This window comes from Hyla sarda, chromosome 3 (assembly GCF_029499605.1).
Source record: "Hyla sarda isolate aHylSar1 chromosome 3, aHylSar1.hap1, whole genome shotgun sequence".
NCBI lineage: Eukaryota > Metazoa > Chordata > Amphibia > Anura > Hylidae > Hyla > Hyla sarda.
The window spans coordinates 199,839,417-199,859,058 of NC_079191.1; the positions used below are offsets into that span (position 1 = coordinate 199,839,417).

The following is a 19,642-nucleotide window of genomic DNA, read 5'->3' on the forward strand; positions in this document are numbered from 1 at the left end:
TCCAGCGCTGACTTGTGCTTTGAGGCGGGCTGCCGGCTAGATTTAAATATTCATAAGTGCTGGTCACGTGAGCGCTCACTTGACCAGTGTTTATTATGAGACTCTGATCACAATGATCCCTATTGCTGCATTTATTGAAAGTTGTCTATATTTAGAATGGCTATTAGGCTATGCTGTGATCATTGGTGGGATGGTGTACATCCATATACCACAAGAAAATGAAGACAGGTTCTCATGTCTTTCAACAATGCTCCCAAACACTCACTAGAAGCATCCAGCCTAGAAGATTTCCCAGTTTTGCCAGTTTTGTCCTATCCATCAGTAAACACAACTGTTGCCTATACTGCAGACAGTGGACCTCTTCTCCCCATATGCAGGACAGTATCTGATTAAAGGATGTTTTGGATCTTAGGATACATCTGGCAGGAACTCCTGAAAATGCGCCAGATCACATTGGTAGCTAAGCCCCATCCCTGTATGTGTTTATTGGTTAGCATAGAAGAAATGTTATATTGCCCAATAACTAGTTAACATATGCAGATATACTTTGGATCACCCAGGACCACTAGAGATACACCTCATATAAAAGCAGGTATGCCTAGATTTGATTATTGATGCTGATTGATTTTGGCGTAGTCTAGTGCTTTTTTTTACTGTTATTAACAATAATAATAATAACAGTAATATAGTGATATAAGGGAGTTACAGAAATATAGACAAGGAATGCCTTGTAGCTGCAGTAGCTTTCTTCATGCCAACCAAGCAAAAAATAATATTCAGACATAATGATCTGCAACTTGGCAACAAAGGTGCAGTGTTGTGCGTTCAGCTTAAAAAAAATACACCAAAATGTGCTTTCTACAGGATATTGCATCACACATTAGACTACCACAAGGTAATGGAATAGTATTTTGACAACAAATTTTTTTGGGGGGGGGGGGGGGGGGGTAATCATATACTTTATTTTAGTATGTTTATTAAGCCCCCACCCCTGTTCCTCGTTTATAGGGGCTTATATGCCCTCTGCCAATTTAGGTAATGGTAATGTATAATAGGGTTTGTGTTCACAGTGCTGACTATGAGTGGGGCGTGAATATTTTAATGTCCGGGGACGTGTGTTCATAGAGGACACTCTTTTGAGCTGTGTGTGCTGTGGACATGCTCCTGCTGAAGATGCCACCCTTTCTCCACTTTACTCATGGCACAGGCCACCTTCTGTCACTTTTAATGGAAAACATTCTAATCGTTGTAACATTGGACTTACTGATGGACAGTCATTTTACTTCTGCACCATTGGGAACAACAATGAGACTCCGCCTCCTCAATCCCATGTCCGTCCTTGCGATACGCATTCCAGCCCATAACATGTCTGCCTATGGATGAGCCAGAATGATATTTAAATGATCACGTGCCTTCATAGGCAGACATGTTATGGACCTGAGTGCTGATCATATGGCAAGGACGGATGGGGAATTGGGTATTTGTTCACAACAGGGCAGAAGTAAAGTAATAATAAGAACAATAATTATTTATTCTTCAGGGAGGCAGCCACGTATCAACAGCAATAGATTATAGAAAAGCAAAAAATACAGGGATGGCTCTCTACTCCTGGATTTACACTGTGAAGACCGGGCAGCTAGTTAAACACCGACCGCAGGTGTAGACATTAATAAATAGAAACAACAAAAGCAAATAGCGCTCAAGGTCTATGACATATGGCACGATACAATTTATCTAGCTGTATAAAATGTCATTTATTCAAAGTAAAAGTCCCCGTCAGCAGGGCCTTTGCTGTTGAAGAATCATTTTACATACTCTTATGAGATAAAATGCAACTAATTAGACACATAGAATTATTAAAAGTAGATATTGGTAAAAAGTTATCTTGAAAAGTCCTAAGCTAAACCCAAACTTGATCCACAATAATGGCCCTCATTTACTAAGAAAATCGGGTTGTAAGTCTATCTTGCTTTCTTACCCGACTGCTTTTTTCCCCTGGTATTTATTATTATGTCGCATCCTGTTTGTCGCACGTGGGTTTTGTAGGTTTTGGTTTCCAACTCCTCTGAGCTGTCGGGAAAAAATCCACAACAATTCAACAAATTCGGGTTGGAAACCTTAATAAATACGTGGGAAAGCTCAGAAATGTCGGGTAACGCCCCTATTTCGGGTTTGGGAGAATCCACATCAGGTCCGTCGGGAAAAAATGTTGCATAGTGTCGCAGACTGGCGCACGATGTCTGCGACATGGCGCAGACAAAGATGCGACAAAAAAAACCGACAAAAGAGGTCGGGTTTAGAATAGTAAATGAGGGCCAATCTCTTGATAGGAGTAGATAGATATTAAGTATGACCTCAAGTCTTAACCCCTTGAGGACTAAGCCCATTTTGCCCTTAAAGGGGTACTCCCCTGAAATTTAATTTTTTTTATTAACTGGTGCCAAAAGTTAAACAGATTTGTAAATTACTTCTATTTCACAATATTAATCCTTCCAGTACTTATCCGCTGCCGTATGCTCCACAGGAAGTTCTTTTCTTTTTAAATCTCTTTTCAGTCGGACCTCTGTGCTCTCTGCTCTCTGGAAATGTCCAGACTATTAAAATATAATGTTAATTAAACCGTATGGTGAACGGTGTAAATGTAAAGAATAGTCCAGAATTGTTCATTTTTGGTCACTTCATATGAGAAATTTTTTATGGTGATCAAAAAGTTATATCTAGACTTTTCTGGGCTCGGGTGTAAGAGGAGCTAGCTACAGCTCTCCCGCCGCTAATAGCCTGGATGCTGCGATCACCTATTAAACCATTAGATCACCGCTGTCAGCAGTGTCTAAAGGGATTTTATATCCATCCCTGGTGGTCTAGTGTGGGGGGGGGGGGGATCAGACTATTTTGGTTGAAATTATTTAATCTATCAGGACAAGTGGATTTTCTTGAGGGACAAGTAGATTGTGTTCCGCTTTAGCCCCTTGGACAAGTAGTTTTTTTTTTAAATTTCCACACCCCTGTGAAGTGACCAAAAATCCACAATTTTGGACTTTAGTGTTCTTTTACGTGTACACCATCGACCGTGCGGTTTAACTAACATATTTAAATAGTTCGGACATTTACGCATGTGGCGGTACCACATACATACAGCACCTATCTCCAATTGCCACTGTTCTATCCATTTAAGATCCACTCTTGACATGTTAACCCGGACCTTCATATACACATTCAAATGTGTCAACATTTACGGCCACCTCGTCATCACCTCCATACACTAATGTCTGCACGTCACCAGCGGTGCAAATGCAAGAACCAGGAGTTTGTGCATTATTTTGTGAGAGGAACAAAACCAACGATGGAGCATTAACATTGCCGCTCCATCCGCAGCATCATGCTCTTGCTAAGAGGTCTGGATCAGTAGTTTGTCTCTTACTTAGCCGGCAGCAAGAACCAGGGGATCTGCGCCAGTCGGGTGAGTGGTACATCGTACCATTTATTTCTGTAGATCTCAAACTGTGTTTGACTTGCGGTCATACTTAATATCTATTTACTTCTATCAAGAGATTATTGTGGATCAAGTTTGGGTTTAGTTTAGGACTTTTCAAAATAACTTTTTACCAATATCTACTTTTAATAATTCTATGTGTCTAATTAGTTGCATTTTATCTCATAAGAGTATGTAAAATGATTCTTCAACAGCAAAGGCCCTGCTGACGGGGACTTTTACTTTGAATAAATTACATTTTATATAGCTAGATCAATTGTATCGTGCCATATGTCATAGACCTTGAGCGCTAGTTGCTTTTGTCGTTTCTAGCAATAGATTATAGGGAGCTGCTTTTCCGATACCAGAGTGACTGATGAGAGCCGTGTGTCAGTGCAGACTCTGATCACGTGACTCCACTAAGGTAGCGCCTTTCAGCCTCACAATTTAAAACAGAGGCAATGGAGAAGACCGTTTGTTCTGTCGCAGCGTTGCTGAACATGGCGTCTCCTGCTACTAACCAGCCTCCTCCAAACAACCCAGCCAGGCTTCCCCCTGACTTCTCTTCATTTTCAGAGGAGGATATTAACCCTGAGAAGAATGTTTGTTCACTTAGGGACACTGCCTTAGACTCCTCTCAGTCTAGCCAGGAGATAGGTCAGGCTAGCAAGGGTTTGTTTGAGATACAATAAAAGGACTAAAGGTGTTTTCTCAGAATTGTCACCATGCTCACATGAGTAGTTCATCACACACTGAGGAATTTGCCTCTCATACTCATGAGGTACACATTATGGAGCGTTTGCCTCTACTAGCCACATAGGGGCCAGCAAAAGCTGAGCGTAGTATGACTCACCCTTACCCAAGAAGCGGAAGAAGTCCGGCATTGGAGGACGCAACGGGGGAACGTCGGCAGGTGAGTCAAAGTTTTTTCTTTTTTTTTTTTTTACTTTTAGCACCCGGGCACAGGGGAAGAATACAAATTTGCACTACAGTACTCCTTTAAGGGAACTTTGTAAATAGAAATCCATTTGTCTGAAAAAATGTTACCGCAGCCTTTACTAAGATGTAGTTTGATGAATTATGTGATGCATTATGCTGTTTACATGCAGAATATCTATTAATTCTGCTAAATTCATTTAGCAGGAGTGGGAGTACAATTATTGCTTCTAGAAATGCAATTTACTTTTGGTTTTTAAGTGACCATAAATGTAGTAAATCAGCAAGATCAGATTTGACTTTTTGTCACTAATGAAGTGTTCTGTGGGAAAATGTGAAGACAATCCAGCAAAGTTTGTTCGTTTCAAGCCAGAAAATGGTTTAAAAATCAGTGCAAATCTACACTTGCTTATAGCAGGCATGGGTATATTTTCTGGCTTTAAAAATGCCATGTGGTCATTTCTAAAAATTTCTGGGGGCTGGATAAATCTATACATACCAGTAAACTGCATTTTTAGAAATGGCCACAGTCCTTTTTAATGGGTTCCTCGCAGTTCTCACTTCAGTCTATGGCAGTGTTTCTCAAGCGTGGTCCTCAAGTCCCCCCAACAGGTCATGCTGGATTTCCCGATTCACTGACCATAATTATATAATCTGTGAAGGACTAAGGAAATCCAGAAAACATGACCTGTTGGGGGTACTTGAGGACCGCGCTTGAGAAACACTGCCCTATGGTTTAAAACTTGTGTATGGGACACCAGTCTTAATATTTCTCCTCCTTTTGAGTACATGCAACTTGGTGCACAATATCAGAAAATCTCACTACAAAAATTCTGCAAGTACTCCTAGCATTGAAGTTTTTTTCATAAAAAAAATTCATTATGAAAAATCTAGCCCTTCTAAGGCTGCAGTAAATTGATAAAAGATGAGCCTTCTATCCAGTTAGAGATTTTTTTTCTATAGTACAAGACCCTACTTAAATTTTGATGAATAGCTTAAGGAATAGTTTAGTTTACTTTAGCTTAGTAAATTATGTGTGGCCCTGTTTTTCTTTTTTAAAGGTGATGACTTGGCCTTTCCAGCGTCGGTGCAAGATACGGTTATCTGCAGTAAAATTTTCCAAATTCTGTACAAAAATGAGGAGGTAGCAGTCAATGATGTGATGAACTTCAAAGTTAAGATGCTTCTGGATGAAAGAAAGGTAAGAGTCCCTTGTCACATGATGAACAGTCTGAATTGCCATATTGATTTAGTAATGTTCTTCTAACAATATGTACCTTTCCACAGATTGAGGAGACCTTGAATGAACTAGTGTTTCAACTTTCCGTTGACCTGTACTTTACAGACACAGATTATTCGTAAGTACAGAACTGAATGCTACATTAACAGGAATAGCGTGTTTTCAAGGGACATCATGTCTTACTCATGTACTTCTGTAGTTATGTAGTTTTTCCACAAATAGTAGTAAATTAATCTTGATATTCTTATTAAATCAATTTTGTATAGAATTTTTCTTTGTGCTGAAATGAGTTAATTTGTGTTCTCTGGCTGGTTGCATATTATACTCATAAGTATAAAGCTTGGTAGTAGGTAGTTTGCCCCCCCCCCCCCCCCCTCCTTAAGTTTTAAGAAATGGAAGATTCAGGGGGTTGTATGATTAAGAAAATATGCAATCTTAACATATCTAGCAACTTGTAATGACTGTTACACCCAGGTACCTGCTCCACTCATTGCTTTACATACACAGTTTTAGGACCATTTTTAATCTATATGGTTGGTTTGAGTTTGAAGTTATCATATGGCTATCTTTTAGGCTTGAACCAAGGAATTTTCTCAGTGCAGCATAATAAAACCCATTTTTTCTCCGTAAATGGCAATAAACAGAAAAAGAAAATACATATTGTGCTTTAAACATTAATTGTAAGGGGTCGTCCCCTGACTTGTCTTTACTGTATTGTACCACTACCTATATCCATACAGAATAATTCCTAGTTAAGTTAAACAGAAGGTATAAATCCTTTACAATGTCCGTAGTATTGCTCTGATCTTGTCCATTCTGTACATTATCTGATTTCATAAGGTTGTAATTGTATCTCAAGAGGTCATGGCAGATCTATCACGGGTCTTCCAAGCTTTGCTCTCTCAGAATCTTCCTGGGGAGCAATGTAGGGCTGTTTCATAATTTAGTACTGTTTTAATTAGGGATGCCCCGAAAGGGAAATTTTGGACCGAAACTGTAAATTTTGACTGTGCTTGGCCGAAAACCAAAACTGAAAATAAATTTTTTTAGTTAAATAAATTGGCAAATTTTATTTTAAGTAATCTATCAAAAACGCTATGCTAATATTAAAGGATAATTTTCATGTAAGAAAACTTATCCCCTATCCAAATGATAGGGAATAAGTTTTAGATAGCGGGGGGGGGGGGGGGGGGGGGGGGTCCTGAGTGCATGGGCCCCCCGCAATATAGCATTATGGGAAAGCTGTTTGACAATTTCCGGCTCTCCCATAAAACTATATAGAGGGGGTGTGGCGGCCATGAGATCGCAGGGGCCTCAGCACTCGGACCCCCTTCGATATAAAACTTATAAGTTTTCTTACATGATACTACTTTAATAAAATAAACATCACGCCCTGTACACTAAACTGGCCACACCCCCTTATAAACTATGGGCTAATGTGGAAAAAAATGCAGCAAGCATTATTTATTGGCCCTGCTTCAGATGTGCCGATCCTGGGGGGAGATGTGGTGATCCTGCTGGTACTTGGCACCAACTTCGCTTCTTCTGACGGGCTTGCCTAAGTAAGTTCCAAGCCACGCCCCTTTCGGCACTTTCTGCTGAGGGAATTTTCCGCCCATAACTTCGGTGCATCCCTAGTTTTAATGGTTCCTTATCCAGTAGAGAATTATGAATAATTTTAGATTTTATCTATTTTTTTTTTTTAAATCTATTTACCTGTTTGTTTCTTATCTATTTTTGTAGTTAACCAAAAGAAGAAATTTGTTTTTGCAGGTTTAATTTTTTTTAAGTATATTTCGGCATTGTGCATTCTTTCCCTCACATTTTAAGTTAGTCACTGCTGTATAGACATACCTTCTGATGGTGTAGACTCCAAATACTCTTCTATTTGATCACTGTTCGATCAGATCACAGTACACAGTACTGTCAGAATTCAGCTTAGGGTTACGTTCACACGTGCAGTATCTGCTGCATATGTTGTGCAGCTGATTTTCCTGCCTATTGAAGTCAGCGGATAACAATACCTACATGTGAACGTACCCTTTATGAGCATTCAGGACTAGAGACAGAGGGACTGCTGAATGAATGTTAGCAAGTCTAGCTGACAGATGAAGACTGTACGGCACTGTGCATCTTGCAATGTATACTGTATATGCAAGCTGCTGACGAAAAAAAGTAACACTTTTATTAAGTGTTGTTTTTTTGTTACCAAAAATGAGATCCTCATAATATTGTTTTTCTTCAAGCTTCAGAAATATAAACATATGATAATGTAATCAAAATCTTTCTCATCCCTTTTAGACCAAATGACCCGAACGCCTTGCAGCTAATTAGTAGTCGAAATTTGAAGTTGCACTATAACCTCCATAGAGGCCTTCATCACCACATCAATTTAATGTTCGATTATTTCCACCTCTCTGTCATATCGATCGTGGTACACGGTTCCTTGGTCGCCTTGCATCAGCCACTCATCAGGTAAATATGTTTATCTATTTTATTCATGGAAAAGCATAGAAATGCTTTCAGTTTAGACCTTTTCCACCATGGTATGTAAATTACCAACGCTCTATATTATACAAGATGCATATTTTAGCTCTACTAGGCTTGCATACTGCTTATTTAGTATAAATGTAATCTCACTGTGCTTATATTATACACATTTATCCATTTTTTGACACAATTTTATGGTGTATGAAATATTTAGTATATGGTGGGAACAAGATGCACACCCAGAAGTTTTATTGTGTTAAATGATGCATGCTGTGTAATGTATCAGGCCAGTTTTGGGTACAAATACAAGTGACGTGAGCAATTTAATCCTTGCATTACTGGAAAAGCTTTAATTTCCAAACTAGCATGTAATGTATCAGGCAAGGCTCATGGAGACTTAGTGTTTAAACGTTATTTTCAACTTTTGAGAAAGGACATCATAGAGATACCTAAAACTATAAGAACTGCTTGCATGCCTAACACACTATGCACTATGCCCTGGCCATTTATATAAGCTTCTACTGCTGCAGATTCTGCTGAAGGACAGATTATAGGGGATAAGATGTCTGATCGCGGGGGGCCCGCTGCTTAGACCCCCCGCAATCTCCCCTCAGCATTCTATGCAGGTGCTGAATCTCCAGTTTCGGAAACCGTCACAGAGACCGTCACGCCCCCTCCCATAGACATGAATGGAGGGGGCGTGGCGTGACGTCATGTCCCCAGTCCCGGAAACCCGGAGGTTTTCCGAAACTGGAGATTCAGCACCCACATAGAATGCAAGTGCTGCAGGGAGATTGCAGGGGGTCTCAGCAGTGGGCCCCCCACGATCAGACATCTTATGCCCTATCCTTTGCCTAGGGGATAAAATGTTTTTGTCCGGAATACCCCTTTAAGGGTGTCTGTCAACCTTTCGAGGCCCCTCAACTCACATACACTAGAGTTGGTTTCTTTACTAACTCTAAATTAACTCCAAGAACAGTCACCTATGCCTTTTGAGTTACATGCTATGCTATATACATAAGAGACATTGCAAGAGTCCTAAAGGGGATCTGCAAGTATCGAGCTGCAGACACCAGTGCGTAGATAATAGGGAGAAAGAACTCTATCTATATATGTGTGTGTATATAATATATATATATCATAAAATAGTTACTGATTTACCAGGAGGAAATAATTCCACCATACTTTGATGGAATATCACCTCCATAAACTAAATGCCCTGTGCAGAGAGAGATTACCAATGATAACACTGGATAATTCCTAAGTAAAACCACCACACCATCACCCCTACCATTACCACTGCATACAATGCAGTTATATCCAGTAACTTACATGTGACGTCTTCTGTGATTGAAGGAGTTCACTTTCTCATTTCTTCTTTATTCAGCTAGACTGCAGTGATAATTTCTTCTAGCCATGATTCATTCCTGAAGAAACCAGATAAACATCTTATTCAGCACCCTGCTTACCTTTTTTATTTTCACCTATAGTGCCCCCCAATGGTAATAATTAGACCCTTGTTGGTTTCCTGCACAGTAAATTGGGTAGATATTTGAGTTGGTGGTAGAAGTAGGTGTGTTGGGGAGGAGTAGTTAGATCCCCCCATTCGGTAGATAGGTTACTCAGTAATTTGCCCCACCTTCCTGTAGGTAGTTTGCCCTGTTAAAGTACGACGACAAAGTAGGTAGTTTGTGCCCTTAGGTAGGACTGCCAAGTTGGTTGTGTGTCTGCTTTAAGTAAGGCCATCTTAGGCAGCTAACACTTTTTTTAGGTAGAACCACCCGGATAGTTAGGACCCCCTGTAGTTAGTTAGCCCCCTTTATATACACCTTCCCTGTTGGAGGACACCCTTGTAGGTAGTTTCTCCCCTTTAGGTAGTGCACCCCTGTAGTTGGACACCCTCACCAAGGTTTAAAAAAAAGAACATCCTCAGGAACTTGCACTACGACATCTCTCACTGTACACCTGTGCATCCGAAACTAGAGATACTACTGGCCTCAGGTGGCTTATTGCTTTGTCACAGCTATCATTTGAGTGCTGATCTGGTAAAAATGCTTTATTTATAGGTTATACAATGGCTTCATGTACACGCACTACAGCTTATCTTCAAAAGGCCACTTGAAACAGCAGATATACTTTAACATTTTTCCCCCCACTGTTTTAATTACTTTATTTTGTTTCTTTATCTTAAGTATGTCTCTTGCAGGACTATAACAATATTTCACTTTTATTTGGCAGTTTCCAATAAAATTACATTTTGGTTCCGAAGGAGACTTAAAAGGGTTGTTGTTTTGTTTCTTTTTAATCATTTGTTGTTTTAGTAGCGTTAAGGCTGTTTGTAATTTACTCGTATTCCATTTTACTATCAGATTCGCCAAAACATATGTGGGTCATGTGACCTGATTTTCTCTTCTCCACTCACTCATGTGATGTACATCCAGCTCTTGAGCTGTGCTTCCTGGTTTCCTCTGCCCATACAGTGTGGCAAAAAAGTATTTTGTCAGCCACCAATAGTGCAAGTTCTCCCACTTAAAAAGATAAGAGGCCTGTAACTTTCATAATAATATACCTCAACTATGAGAGACAGAATGAGAAAAAAAAATTATAAAATCACATTGTCTGATTTTTTAATAATTTATTTGCAAATTATAGAGGAAAAAAAGTATTTGGTCACCTACAAACAAGCAAGATTTCTGGCTCCTGGGTCCTGTCCTATTTAATATATTCATTAATGACCTTGTAGAGGGGTTGAATAGTAAAGCAGCAATCTTTGCAGATGATACTAAACTCTGTAAAGCGGTTAACGCAATACAGGACAGTTCACTGTTAAAGATGGATCTGGATAGGTTGGAGGTTTGGGCTGGGAAGTGGCAGATGAGGTTCAGCACTGATAAATGTAAGGTAATACACATGGGGAGGAAAAATCTGGGCTGGGATTATGTATTAAATGGGAGAACACTTGGGACGACTTATGTGGAAAAGTACTTGGGAGTCTTAGTTAACAGTAAATTTAGCTGTAGTGACCACTGTCAGCCAGCTGCTGCCAAGGCAAATAAAATCATGGGGTGCATCAATAGGGGCATAGATGTCATAGAGTCAGACCACACACAGAATACTGTGTACAGTACTGGGCACCAGTGTACAAGAAAGATATAGTGGAGCTGGAGAGGGTTTAAAGATGGGCAACCAGAGTAATAAAGGGAATGGGAGGATTACAGTACCCAGAAAGATTATCAAAATTAGGGTTGTTTTGTTTAGAAAAAAGAAGGTTTAGGGGAGACCTAATAACTATGTATAGATATATCAGGGGACCGTACAGAGATCTTTCCCATGATCTATACATACCTAGGACTGTATCTATAACAATGGGGCATCCTCTATGTTTAGAGGATAGAAGGTTTCTACACCAGCACAGACGGGGGTTCTTTAATGTAAGGAGGAGGTGGTCATGGTGAACTCTGTAAAAGAATTTAAAAGGGGTCTGAATGCATTTTTGGAGAGTAAGAACATTGCTGGTTATGTATATTAGATTTATAGAGAGAGAACGTTGATCCAGGGATTTATTCTGACTGCCATATTTGGAGTCGGGAAATAATTTTTACCTCTAGTTATGAGGTTTTTTTTGCCTTTGTCTGGATCAACTCAATAGGGACTTATTAGGGTTGAACTTTTCTGGAATCTTGTCTTTTTTCAACCTTATGAACAATGTTAGACCTGTAACTTCTTCTTTAAGAGTCTCCTCTATCCACCACTTGTTACCTGTATTAAGGCACCTGTTTGAACTTATCAGTATAAAAGACACCTGTCCACAACCTCAAACAGTCACACTCTAAACTCCACTATGGCCAAGACCAAAGAGCTGTCGAAGAACACCAGAAACAAAATTGTAGACCTTCACCAGGCTGGGAAGACTGAATCTGCAATAGGCAAGCAATTTGGTGTGAAGAAATCAACTGTGGGAGCAATTATTAGGAAATGGAAGACATACAAGACCACTGATAATCTCTCTCGATCTGGGGCTCCATGCTAGATCTCACCTCACGGTGTCAAAATGATCACAAGAACGGTGAGCAAAAATCCCAGAACCACAGGGGGGGACCTAGTGAATGACCTGCAGAGAGCTGGGACCAAACTAACAAAGGCTACCATCAGTAACACACAATGCTGCCAGGGGCTCAAATCATGCAGTGCCAGACATGTCCTCCTGCTTAAGCCAGTACATGTCTGGACCCGTCTGAAGTTTGCTAGAGAACATTTCGATGATCCAGAAGAGGATTGGGAGAATTTCATATGGTCAGATGAAACCAAAGTAGAACGTTTTGGTAAAAACTCAACTCGTCGTGTGTGGAGGAGAAAGAATGCTGAGTTGCATCCAAAGAACACCATACCTACTGTGAAGCATGGGGGAGGAAACATCATGCTTTGGGGCTGTTATTCTGCTAAGGGACCAGGACAACTGATCCGTGTTAAGAAAAGAATGAATGGGGCCATGTATCATGAGATTTTGAGTGAAAACCTCCTTATCAGCAAGGGCATGGAAGATGAAACATGGCTGGGTTTTTCGGCATGACAACAATCCCAAACACACCACACGGGCAATGAAGGACTGGCTTCGTAAGAAGCATTTCAAGGTTCTGGAGTGGCCTAGCCAGTCTCCAGATCTCAACCCCATAGAAAACCTTTGGATGGAGTTGAAAGTCCGTGTTTCACAGCGACATCACTGCTCTATAGGAGATCTGCATGGAGGAATAGGACAAAATACCAGCAACAGTGTGTGAAAACCTTGTGAAGACTTACAGAAAACGTTTGACCTCTGTCATTGCCAACAAAGGGTACATAACAAAGCATTGTAATGAACTTTTGTTATTGATTAAATACTTATTTTCCACCATAATTTGCAAATAAATTCTTTCACCCCTTAAGGATGCAGCCCTTTTTCACCTTAAGGACTGAGCCCTTTTTCGCAATTCTGACCACCGTCTCTTTACGCATTAATAACTCTAAAACGCTTTTTACCGAATATTCTGATTCTGAGATTGTTTTTTAGTGACATATTCTACTTTATTTTGGTGGTAAATTTTCGGCGTTACTTGCATCCTTTTTTGGTGAAAAGTCCCCAAATTTCATGAAATTTTTGAAAATGTTGCATTTTTCTAATTTTGAAGCTCTCTGCTTGTAAGGAAAATGGATATTCCAAATAAATTAGATTTTTATTCACAAATACAATATGTCCACTTTATGTTGGCATCATAAAATGGACATATTTTTACTTTTTGAAAAAATTAGAGGGCTTCAAAGTAGAGCAGTGATTTTCAAAAATTTCATGAAAATTGCAAAATCTGAAGGGACAGATGTTACAGAACTACAACTCCCAGCCTTTGGCTGTCTGGGCATGTTGGGAGTTGCAGTTGTGCCTTCCTAGTAGTTGCCACAGTAAAGATAGCTTTACATTCACTTTCATTGAGCCCCCCTCCCCACCCCCCCACACCGTCACTTCCCTACCTGAGCCGGGATCTCTGCAGTCTCCACGATGATCTTCGGTACCCACGCCATCTTCAGGTAAGGTACCGGTCTCCATCTTCTCCCCCCGTTCTGCTCGACATCCAGGGGTGGGCAGAACGGGGGGTTGCCATTGCAACCAACTGTCATGCGCTGCCATTGGTCAGAATCAGTTCTGACCAATGGCAGGGGATAGGAGGACATTGCAGCACTGCGACCTCACTCCTATCCCTAAGGATGATCGGGGCTGTCACTGACAGCTCCGATCATCCCTATTTTCAGGCTGATTGGGTCACCAGAGACCCGATCAGCCCGGAATAGCGGAAAATCACATGTCTGAATTGACATGGGGGGGGGGGGGGGGGGGCATCCCGGTCCGGTCCCCAACCGGCTAGCGGCGGGGAACGGAATTCCCACGGGCGTATGGATACGCCCCACGTCCTTAAGGACTCGGGATGCAGGGCGTATGCATATGCCCGGCGTCCTGAAGAGGTTAAAAATCAGACAATGTGATATTATGGATTTTTTTTTCTCATTCTTTCTCTCATAGTTGAGGTGTACCTATGATGAAAATGACAGGCCTCTCTTATCTTAAGTGGGAGAACTTGCAGAATTGGTGGCTGACTAAATACTTTTTTGCCCCACTGTATATATGACATCAGCATTGAAAAATTATTTGTATAGGTTTTATCTTCTGTAAGTAAGCAAGATTGTTTCCTTTCAATGACTGCATATATAGCTATTGAAAGTAGTGTGTAGCAACTGAAAAATTATCTCTCTTTTTCCATGTATCAGTAAACAATAGTCAGTCATAGTTTTTATATATATATATATATATATATATATATACATACAAAGATTTGCTGTGAATTTTCATATATGTTGTTTAGCTTTGCTCTTGCCTGGTAGTATTGAGAGCTAGTACATTATTTCTCTTTTGTTCTTTAGCTTTCACCGTGCAATGAAGAACACCTGGCTGAACAGAAATGCCCCAGCGCAGAACAAGGAGTCAGCAATCCCAACACTGGAAAGTGTAGTGTTCGGCAGCAACTACACAAAGCAGCTGTCTGCAGATGTAAGAGATTGTATTTCTTTACCTCCCATAGACTGTACAGTGGAGGGACTATGCACATGCAGCTAAGGCTACTTTGACACTACCGTTGTAGTGTGACGGCCACCAGGGAGAATAACGTGAGAAAAAAATACTGCTTGCGCCGTCTTTTTCTCCCGCTACTCCCGCTGACATACAGCGGCGCCCATCGACTATAATGGGGTCCATCTGGACAAACTGTTGCCCGTTGCTCCCTGTCAAAATGACGGCTGTCAAAATAAAAAAATTAAAAAACTGTTTGACGGCCGTTCCTGACGGGGCACAACGGCAATGTGAAAGTAGCCTAACTCAATATCTTAGTCACTATGTTTTGGTGATGGTGTCACTTTGTGAAGAAGGAAGAGGGAACACGAAAATAAGGGAATGACTAACTTATGTACAGCTCTATTCCTTGGTGCATGTTGTATTTTACATTGCACAGTAAGACAGAAAGAAGTTGTAACAATAAGATTGTTTGATGGTCCATCTAGTTGACACAATATATTGTCTTTATGTATCCTTTTACAATTCATGGAGTATTTGTTTATCTATTTTACAGGGTAACAGCTTTGTGGTCCAAGAATGTTTCCTCCAACATGCCTACCACTTTCACTATACACTCTGTGCCTGTTTGCTGTCGTCATTTAAGGGGTTATACAGCTATTTCATGACCGTAACCAAGGAGCTGCCCTCTTCTCTAAAACTGGAGTTGGGTAAGTATGATGCTGACTTGCTTTACGCATTTAGACCTTTCGCTGTCTTCTGTATTTACCTACTTTGCTTTGATTTTCTGAATCATTGTCTCTCTACACCAAATTGTAAGCAAACTTTTCTCCATGTAGTTTCACTCATTTAGGCATTATTCTAACTTTTGTAGACCTATGTAGATAACACATGGACTGCATCAAATTTGTTGTAGGTTACTTCTAGGTTGTGATTTAAAAAAAATATATATATATATATATAGTGTCATGCAAGAAAGTCTGTGAACCTTACATGATTTTCTGACTATCTGTATAAATTTAAATATAGTGACCTATTACTTAAGCCTTAGCACTCAATAAAAAATATACTCTTATAAAATATGCCATAGATGAAAAATGCTTATAAGAAAAAGTGTGGGATCTCTAACCTCCATCTAGCTGTAGAACAGTGTTTCCCAATCAGGGTACCTCCAGCTGTTGCAAAACTTCAACTCCCAGCATGCCCGGACAGCCTCCGGCTGTCCGGGCATGATGGGAATTGTAGTTTTGCAACAGCTGGAGGCACCCTGATTGAGAAACACTGCTGTAAAAGCACATAGGAGGATGAGAAGAATAGCAGCCCCTTTGTGGTTGCAGGTCTTTTATACGATTTACAAAAGAAAAACTTTAACAAAATATTGAGCTGGAAACTGAGGCGCTGCAATTTGTTTACATTTAGAATACAGATACATTTGGTAAACAGACCAAATGTAGCCACTAGTGGTATACATCTTTAATTTACTAAAGTTTATGGCCGTGCTGCTGTTGCATCGCAGTATGAGTCTTAATGCGTTTTTGAAGGTATCGCAATGTAGACCAGTGATGAAGCCCCCAAATCATGATATGATTGGGGCCCCGTTATTTATTATCATCCACAATCAGGTGGCTAAATCATAAGACACTTGATATAGTGCAGACTTCATTCCAATAGCACTGTAGCTATTGGTTCTTTTTTCTGACATTTAAAGGGGTATTTCGGTGGACAACAATTTATTTGATTTATTTAATATCAATTGGTGCCAGAAAGTTGAACAGATTTGTAAATTACCTCTATTAAAAAATCTTAATCCTTCCTGTACTTATCAGTTGCTGTTTACTACAGAGAAAGTTCTTTTCTTTTTTGAATTTCTTATCTATCTGTCCACAGTGGTCTATGCCGACACCTCTGTCCATGTCAGGAACTGTCCAGAGCAGAAGCAAATCCCCATAGCAAACCAAACTTGCTCCTGACAATTCCTGACATGGACAGAGGTGTCAGCAGAGAGCACCGTGGTCAGACAGAAATGAAATTCACAAAGAAAAAGAACTTTAACAACCCAATAAACAACCCCAATAATATGAGAAAAATCTAATCAAGCAAATCTAATGCAAAATGTATAAAATTTTATTAAACACATAATATAAACAAATGACATGGACAACCCTTGGATACCCCCCTATAAAAAACACAAACACAACAAACAAAACACAAAGTACTAATGTATTGCTATATATTGCACATACTATGGGTCCACATAAGACATTCAAGTAGCTTAAATATAACGATCACTGAATAGCATATGCATGCTTGTATGTAACAGTTAATTATAGCTACCGTATTTTTCGCCCAATAGGATGCACCGGCATATAAGACGCACCCAATTTTAAAGGTGCAAAATCTAGACAAAAAAGATTCTGAACCCACCAGTGATCTTCAACCTGCGGACCTCCAAATGTGGCAAAACTACAACTTCCAGCATGCCCGGACAGCCAACGGCTGTCCGGGCATGCTGGAAGTTGTAGTTTTGCCACATCTGGAGGTCCGCAGGTTGAAGACCACTGGTATAGGAGGTAATACTCACGTGTCCCCGCTGCCCTGGATGTCGCCCTCCATCGCTGTCGCTGCGTCCCCGTGGTGTCCCTGACGCTCCGGACGACTTCTTCCCTGGGATCCACGCTCTCCGTTGCAGTTATCACGTCGCTACGCACGCCGCTCCTATTGGATGACAGGACGGCGTGCGCGACGACGTGATGGCGTCGAAGGAGAGCTCCGGCCATGCAGGGGATCCCGGCACGGAGCAGACACCGAGGAGGCAGGTAAGGTCCCTCCCGGTGTCCTGTAAGCTGTTCGGGTTAGTGTCACTTTCGGTTCAGACGCGGCGGTCAGCTTTGATCGCCACGTCTGAAGGGTTAATACAGGGCATCACCGCCCCCCCCCCCCCCCCCCCCCAGTTTCCCCAGTGGGGAAGAAAAAGTGCGTCTTATACGGCGAAAAATATGGTATGTCTCGTGCTCTAAGCATACCTCACAATAAGACAGTCACCATAGATACATCTAAGCATACCAACCACGGTGAATCAATGCGCACTGCTCCGGTGTTCTCCCACCTCACACTCCAACACGTTTTGCCCCGCTTCGTCCGGGAGAGAAAAATAACTTTATCTGTAGTATACAGCAGCTGAAAGTACTGGAAGGATTAATATTTTTTTTTATAGAAGTAATTTACAAATCTGTATAACTTTCTGGCACCAGTTGATTTAAAATAAATAGTTTTCCACCAGAATACCCCTTTTTAATGCTCTGTATGGATGTGTTTGTTCATTACTGAAAATGGTTTATGCAGAATTTCAGAAAGTTCTCAAAAGTTCACAAACTTTCTAGTACCCTTGTGTATACTTTAAACGTATTTATTTATTGTATTGTATTAATTTGATAGTAGACATTTGCTTGTCTCATAATGTTGCTTGGATATTTTTTAGGATAGAGCTGAGAATAACCTCTGGTTTGGGAACATTGGTGCCTTCATTTATACTAATTACTAACAATGCTGTGAACTCTACACTGGTGGTTGGGTGTCTACACTGGTGGTTGGGTGTCCCATAGCGAGAACCCTCCAGAGCTCTTCCTGTCACTGATAGGATGTGCATGTTCTAAGCCAGTGTAGCACAGGGTATACTTTTCACAGTCCTGTCCTTTTTCTTGTAGTGTTAGTTTCTCAGTATCTCTCTTTCTTCTTCTTCTTTGTTTTCCCTTGCTTGATTATGATGTACATTTGTCTTCCCATGTCATGTAACCATCTCACAATACAACATGAAAAGATATCACTGAAAAATGTAGATTTGTTATACATGGTCCTGCATTAACCTTCTAAAAACGACATTGCGCTGTTTCTTCACGCCTACTATGCAGTCTGGTTGGAGTTTACTAAATACAGCAGTCCTTCAATGTACATCATAGAAAAGCTGTCTAAATCTACTAGCTTTCTGTGCTTTACTTGGCAACCTTCTTACCCTTGCTGTCCGACTTTTCACTAACACAAAGTTAAGTCATAAAGCCCAGCTATGACAGGAATGTAATGAGTACATATGTGTGCCATCCTTACAATCAGCCAAGCCCCGCATGCAGGTCCTTTATGAACGTCTTCTCAGAAGAAAATATCCGTGGCCCACAAGAGACGACGCTCCGGGTATGTTAAAAAGGACAGTGATGTATGATGGATCTGTAACACCTTGTAATTGCATAGAAGTGTTTTTTGTTTGTTTCTAGATACTGGCCCATATTGATCTATCAGCCTGAAACCCTAATTGTCTGGTTTTTCCCATAGCAACCAATCACAGTTCAACTTTCACTTTACCAGAGCTCTTTAAGATATGAAAGCTGAGCTGTGATTGGCTGCTGTGGGGAAATAACAGACAATTAGGGTTTCAGGCTGGTTGATAACTCTCCCCCATTGTGTTTACAGTAGCACTGGTCTTACCATCTAAGGCCCCATTCCTATAACTTTTTTGGGTATACGTTGGGATACTGTCATAGCTGAAGGATACAACAGTGTTTCCCAACCATGGTGCCTCCAACTGTTTCAAAACTACAACTCCCAGCATGCCCGGACAGCCTTCGGCTGTCCGGGCATGCTGGGAGTTGTAGTTTTGCAACACCTGGAGGCACCCTCGTTGGGAAACACTGGGATACGATAAGGATATATAGTTACTTATAGACTTTGTTCAGTCCAATTAAGTGACTGGGCCCTCTATGGGATCGCCATGGTATATGGCAGAACACCTGGAAAATGTCATTTGAATGGGACCTAATCACTGCAACATAATGCCTGTTTGTAGCAAGGGAGAAAGGAAATAGGGTTCCCAATTTGTTGTTGGCCTTGGTTATGGATGTATTAAAATGATGACATGCTAGAA

General features: G+C 40.7%; 1 protein-coding gene across 4 annotated transcripts in view; it reads left to right on the top strand.

Moving 5' to 3' along the window:
• The window catches only part of FAM135A (family with sequence similarity 135 member A), a 130,464-nt gene that overhangs the window by 50,480 nt on the left and 60,342 nt on the right, over positions 1-19,642 (top strand). For 3 of the 4 annotated variants that reach the window (XM_056565827.1, XM_056565830.1, XM_056565828.1), the window contains exons 5-10: positions 5,470-5,609; positions 5,696-5,766; positions 7,950-8,123; positions 14,586-14,712; positions 15,287-15,440; positions 18,838-18,915. In XM_056565827.1, the coding sequence (XP_056421802.1) occupies positions 5,470-5,609; positions 5,696-5,766; positions 7,950-8,123; positions 14,586-14,712; positions 15,287-15,440; positions 18,838-18,915 (744 nt within the window). The remainder of the gene's footprint in view (positions 1-5,469; positions 5,610-5,695; positions 5,767-7,949; positions 8,124-14,585; positions 14,713-15,286; positions 15,441-18,837; positions 18,916-19,642) is intronic. The other variant, XM_056565829.1, reaches the window with a different exon arrangement.